Raw genomic sequence first — 6,836 nt, 5'->3', positions numbered from 1 at the left:
ATTCTCCCCTAGGGAGGGAAAAAAGCCTCCCCTTCTCCCACCTCCACATTGAGAACTGTTTTAACCTTACAAATTCACTTAACAGAGAACTCAAAGGACCACAGCACGACATCAGGAATTTTCGCTGGAGCCTTTTTCCCCAACAGAAAAAATATAAAAGAATATTTCTATGGATTTCATGGACAAGACCCAAAAAAGGACAAAACCAAAAAGAAAGGATTGATAATTTTGCCTACATTAAACTGTAAAACTTTCATAGGAAAAACATCATATATGAAGTTGCCATAGGGGAGAAAGAATTTACAACACAAATAATCGATGAGAGGTTAATGTTCAGAATGCACATTTGTATTAGTTCCTTCTCACACTGCTATAAAGGACTGCCCAAGACTGGGTAATTTATAAAGGAAAGAGGTTTAATTGACTCACAGTTCCGCATGGCTGGGGGGACCTTGGGAAACTTACAATCATGGCAGAAGGGGAAGCAAACACACCTTTCTTCACATCATGGCAGGAAGAAGTGCCAAGAAAAAAGGGGAAAGCCCCTTATAAAACCGTCAGATCTCGTGAGATCTCACTCACTATCACGAGAATAGCAGGAAGGTAACTGCCCCTGTGATTAAATTACCTCCCACTGGGTCTTTCCCCGAACTACAATTCAGGAAGAGATTTGGGCGGGGACACAGCCAAACCATATCAATAAGGGATGTCTCAGAATCAATAACAAAAAGAAAAACATCCAATAAAAAACTGGGCAAAGGATATGGTAGGCAAACTGTGAAGAGGAAACTCTGAATGGCCAATACACTTGGAAACTGGTCAACCCCATTAGTAGATAGGAAATGCAAATTGAAATGATCACATCCTACCTTACACTCATCAGAGGCAGTAAATGAACAGATTAATAGTACCAAGTATTGGGAAACAGGCACTGAAGTGATAGTATCTACTCCCATACACCACTAGTAGAGGCATAGATGGTAAAAATCGCTTTAGAAAACTGTCTAGCATTATCAGGTTAGATTGACTCTGCCATTACTCTCCTGAACACATACCCCAAAAAACTAACACATCTCCACAAGGACACACCATCAAAGGGTGTTTACAATAATGTTTGAAATAGTGAAAAATGAAACAGACCAAGTATCTACCAACTGGGGAATGGATAAACATTTAAGACACACGTGCACATGATAGAATATCATTAGCATTACAAATTAACGGACTATGTAACTATGTGTAATGCGAAAATCATATTTTAAAGGGTAGTACAGTATGGTCCCAATTATATAAAGCTTAAAAACAAAGAGTATACCATTTATAGACACATGCATGTTGGTTAAAAAAAATGGGTGAAACTTGGATAAAAGGGAGGAAGTAAATGGGATGCAGGGAGGTCTACAATTGAGTTTACAATGTTTTATTTTTTAAACAAACAAAAAGAAGAACATCTGAAGGAAAAATGGCAAAATGTTAACCTGTGTTTAATTGGGATTGTGGATATATGGGGTATGAATTGTTTCATTCTCTAGACTTGTTTGAAATTTTTAGTTTTTTAAATTAAACATTTTAAAATAAATACATCTAGAAAAGGCAAAACTATAGGGATTGAAAACAGATAGGAGGTTGCCAAGGGCCAGGGATGGGGGTAGGTGTTGATTACAGAGGAGCCCCAGGAATTTTCAGGAGTGATGGAACTGTTCTATATCCTGCTTATGGTGGTGGTTATACAACTCTATTCATTTGTCAAAACTCACAGACATGTACACTTCTTAAAAGGTGAATTTTATTGTATGAAAATTATACATTAATGAAAAAATATCTGCTAATAATGGTAGGAACAAAAGGTGCAGAATTAGACATTATTTTAAGTTTCTTACCTAACAAAAAGGAAATACTATATAAAATTGAATTGTTACTTGGAAGCATATATCAATGCATTCCTAGGTGTAATCAATACATTTTAAAAATTCAATCAACATTTGAATTAATAATAATAAATGCATTTATATCACAGAATCTGCTGAAATACCCAGCACTTTACCCCTTTCTTAAACGAGAGCAAAGCAAAAGGCAACTTCAGCTCATTCTCCCTGCTCTGAGTGCTGGAACAGAACAAGATTTCTGACATTCATATTAATATTCTTGATGTTCTTATAATAAGTAGCTGTCAGAAATATTTGGTTATTGACTGAATGACTGAGTCAATAACCAAACGAGTGAAAGAAGGAAGAATCACTTCTCTGTCTTAACATCCTGTTTCTATTTTACTGGGGCAAGATCTTCTCTTAACCTCTACAAGGATAGTGATCATTTCATTAAGTTTTCTTCTCTCTGCATAATCTCCTCTCTCAAAATTCCTTTGTTCTGTGGATTCCTTTTAGTCTTACCCCTTCCAGATGTCAAAGGCTTTTCCTAGGTTTGTGGTAACCCTGGTTGTGCTCATGATTAAGGTTGAAGGACTTAGAAGCTGACTGGAAGCGTTGAGTCAGGGTGACCAACACTGAGGGGTGTCCCAGAAAGTGGGAGTTTCAGCACCAAAACCAAAAAAGTCCCAGGCAAGCCAGGCTGAGTCGATCACCCTACTCTCAGCCCATGGTGTGAGCTTCACTGGAGGGGATCTGGCTGGGACTTTTCTGGAAGAGCCTTTAATATCAATATTTTTAGGGATTTCATCTTGGGCCAGTCAGAATCCCCAAAGAAGCAGCTTCCAACCTTCTGCCTGGAGGGTCAAGGCCTGTCCGGCAGGGATCGGGCAGCCTCCAGGATGCGGTATTCACACAGCCCTCACTCTTCTGATCTCTTCTGATCTTAGCGTAGAATCCCCATCCTCCTGGCTTCCCTCAGCCTAGAGATCCTGCTCTGTCAGCCTCTGAGCATCAGCCTTGTCCTTCTTCACACTTACAGATCTAGAAGCATGACGAGGCTGAAGGTGGTAAAGACAAGGACTTTCTCCATGATGCCCGCCCCCCTCTTCAGCCATGCCCATCTTTCCCAGAAGTCCCCAGGGCACTTCTCCTTGTGTGTCATTGGTCAGAGCTGGGTCACGTGCCCAAAACTGTGCCAGTCACTGTCAAAGAAAAAGAAACATTATTGGTTTCTACCAAATATGATGATTTCCCTTGGTATGGGCACCTTGATAAGGGAACAACATCAGAGTTTGTGTAGTGAAAGAGGAAGGGGTGTACATGTCAGTAGGCCACCAAAAGTGGCCGCCTCTGAGCATATACAAGCAATGTTGACTTAAATCCCACTTGGGATCTAGGGACTAAAGTTCTAAAGGCCTCTCATCCCTTCAAGGGCCCTGGGGCCTCTCAACTTTGAGCTTCACTAGAAGTGTTACCAGTGGAGGGTGTCCAGGTTCTTGGTGTTTTGAACAAACAATTGAACAAAATGCATAAACAAAGCAAGGAAAGAATGAAGCAACAAAAGCAGCGATTTATTGAAAACGAAAGTAGACACCCCAAGGTGGGAGTGGCCTGAGCATAGGGCCTCAAGAGCCCCTTTACAGAATTTTCTGGGGTTTAAATACCTGCTCTAGGTATTTAAAATCCCAGCACTTTGGGAGGCCGAGGCAGAAGAATCCCTTGAGGCCAGGAGTTGAAGACCAGCCTAGGCAACATAGCAAGACCCCATCTCTACCAAGAACTTAAAAAAATTAGCTGGGAGGTCAGGTGGGGTGGCTCACAACCTGTAATCCTAGCACTTTGGGAGGCCGAGGCGGGTGGATTGCTTGAGCCCAGGAGTTCAAGACCAGCCTGAGCAACATGACGAAACCCCATCTCTACAAAAAATACAAAAATTAGCCAGGCATGATGGCACATGCCTGTAATCCTAGCTACTTGGGAGGCTGAGGCAGGAGGATTGCTTGAACCTGGGAAGCAGAGGTTGCAGTGAGCTGTGATCACACCACTACACTCCAGCACTCCAGCCTGGGCAACAGAGCCAGATCTTGTCTCAAAAAAAAAAAAAAAAAAAAAAAAAAAAAAAAAATTAGCTGGGTATGGCAGCACACACCTATAGTCCCAGCTACTTGGGAGGCTGAGGCAGGAGGATCACTTGAGCCCAGGAGTTTGAGGCTGCAGTGTGATATTGCACTGCATCCCAGCCTGGGCAACAGAGCGAGACTCTGTCTCTAAAACAATAAAAATGAAAATAGAGAAAAAGTATGAGGTTACATGGACCCATCACCCAGCTTCAAACATTAATCACATAGCCAGTCTTATTTCATCTATGCCAGTTCCACCCAATATTGTTTTGAGGCAAATATCAGATTTTATATCATTTTGTTCATAAATATTTTAGTATGCAACTAAAAGATAAGAGATATAAATGTATGTATATATATGTAGTAATATATAACTACAATACCATTATTACATAAAAAGTGCAATCAGCCCTTAATATCATCAAATCACCTAATCAGTATTTAAATTTCCAGGCTTATAAACATCATAATACTTTTTTACAATTTGTTTCAGAATCCAAATAAGGTATACACAATCTATAAAACTTAAACTTCTGGGGAATTCTAGATTGAAACAAACCAAGAACAAAACTGGATTTCTCGCTTTTTTTTTTTTTTTGTCTTTTTGTCTTTTTTTTTTTTCCTTTTTCTGGAGAACGGGGTCTCGCTATATTGCCCAGGCAGGTCTCGAACTCCTAGGCTCAAGCTATCCTCCCGCCTCTTGCCTCCCTGAGAGCTGGGATTACAGGCGTGAGCCACCGCGCCCGGCCAAAACTGAATTTCTCTAACCCTGCCTTATGTTATATAAAATTACAACAGCGGGCGGGTTGGGTTTTTTCCCTTATAAAAAAGTCTTTCCAATGCTGTGTCAGTCATTAGCTAGCTACTTCCACGGGTTCCAGATTTCTGGCCTCATAACTGGAAGCATTTGGCAATTTGGCTGCAGAACGATGTTGGTATGTGAGTCATCTCCCACCGAAGTCCACCCATGCGGCAGTGTTACCCTGAAAATGCCACAAGTCCTCAACAGCTCCTTGGAGGCCTGATGAAGTGAGAGGGTTCAGGTGCCAAAGCAGCCACCAGGGGGCTCCCGAGGAACTCGATGAACTTCGGCGTTCACTGAAAAGCCAGTTTGGCTGCCTTCTTACAGCGCGCGTGTTGAGCCTTGGTGCCCCACTCCCTCAGGTTGGCTTCTGCAGCAGAGGTACCAGACCTCAGGGAGATGAGGCTTGACCCCTGTGGCTGGCTGGCAAGGCCAAGGTTAGCTGTCCATGGCCATCAGAGTGTGTGAAACGTTCAGCCTTCCCCTCCCCATTGGTCATCTTTGCAAACGCACTGGACAGCAAAGAGCATCCTCAGATGTGGCGCATCCCACGCTAATAAGGACCCTGTAGCCTGCAGTTGTTAATACTTTAATGATTAAATAAACAAAGAGCTTTATTATAAGCGATGGAATGGACTTAATTAATCCATAACTGTAGACAGTTAATGCAAAATTATACACCAAGAAAAAACACACATCCGAGAGCCTGGATCCCAGCATCTCTGTTTGGCCTTGCGAGTCTCTCCTCATCTCTAGGTCTCATCGCTGCAAATTGAGGGAGTTGGGCTGGAAGCCACTGGCTGAGGTCTCTTCCTTCTCTGTTAGTTTTTGTTGAGGCCCTATGTTGGTACATAGGGATATCCATCTATCTAGGGCTGCTGTGACAAAGTACCAAAAACTGGGTGGCTTGAAACAACAGACATGAATTATCTCACAGTTCTGGAGGCCAGAAGTCCAAAATCGAGGTGTCCCATGGGGCCATGCTCTCTCCGGCAGCTCCAGGGCAGACTCCATCCTTACCTCCCCTGGCTTCTGGGGTTTGCTTTGGTGTTCCTGGGTTTGCACATGACTGTCTTCTCCCGGGGTCTTCACATCGTCTTCCCTGTGTGCATGCCTGTCTCTGTGACCAAACTTCTGCTTATTACAAGAACACCAGTGATATTGGATTAGAGTCTCCATCCCCAGTGACCTCGTTGGACTTCATTACCTCTATAAAGACCTTGGCTCCAAATAAAGCCACATTCTGAGGCAATGGGAGTTAGGACTTCAACAGATCTTTTGGGGGAGGGGATACAATTCAGTCCAAAACAGGGACTATGGTGAAGAATAGGTGATATTTGAAAGGCCCTATAATGACAGACCTATGAAGTATGCATGCTAGCAGGTCATACCACTGAGGTTCTAGGATAAAGTTACAAGTCTGCAAAGACGCCATAATAACACATAAACAATTCTGTCGTGGGAAAGTGCATACTGCATATTGTAATTTTACAGAGAAAAGTGAAGAGCATAACCCAAATGAGCTTCATAACCCAAATTACATTAAATTCACGACATTTAATCATTTCCTGTGATCATTGATACAGACAATCAAATGCAGATTAAATCAAAAAGAAATCCAGTTTTTGTGTGTTTTTTTTTTGCTAAAATGGTACAACAGAAGTTTATTATTGTGCTACTAAAAATTTATAGAACTCTCTTACATCATAAGCACTAAGAACTCTTTCACATATTAAATACAAAGAACATGTATATATTAAACTTTCACAAAATGAGATTCACACCCCTTCTCAGGAACGCAAGCATTCATTGCATAAACAAGGCCACCTCGTCTTTGCTCGTCATTATCAACAAGCCCCATCCATTCTTTTGTGTTTTAACCAGAACATTCATGGCCCAGCAGGCGCTGCTTCAGTTCCTGACATGGTTTCTCAATGAACAGCGTCAGGGCCAGCCCAGTGACGAAGGTCAGCACACAGTGTCCAGAGAAAAGATAGAACTGGAGAGAAAGTGGGCAGTTTTACTCTGGGATTCCTGTTGTGTTCA

At 42.0% G+C, this 6,836-nt stretch overlaps 1 protein-coding gene across 1 annotated transcript in view; it reads right to left on the bottom strand.

The window, feature by feature from the left end:
* Nucleotides 1–6,628: 6,628 nt before the first annotated feature.
* LOC100453533 (O-acyltransferase like protein-like) overlaps nt 6,629–6,836 on the bottom strand; it is a 72,435-nt gene continuing 72,227 nt past the window's right edge. Inside the window, 1 exon segment of the mRNA XM_054538029.1 lies at nt 6,629–6,789. Coding sequence (XP_054394004.1) covers nt 6,667–6,789 — 123 coding nt within the window. The 3' untranslated portion in view covers nt 6,629–6,666.

This window comes from Pongo abelii, chromosome 17 (assembly GCF_028885655.2).
Source record: "Pongo abelii isolate AG06213 chromosome 17, NHGRI_mPonAbe1-v2.0_pri, whole genome shotgun sequence".
In the NCBI taxonomy this organism is placed as follows: domain Eukaryota; kingdom Metazoa; phylum Chordata; class Mammalia; order Primates; family Hominidae; genus Pongo; species Pongo abelii.
The sequence above is the reverse complement of the archived record's forward strand: the minus strand, read 5'-3'. Positions and strand labels throughout refer to the sequence as shown.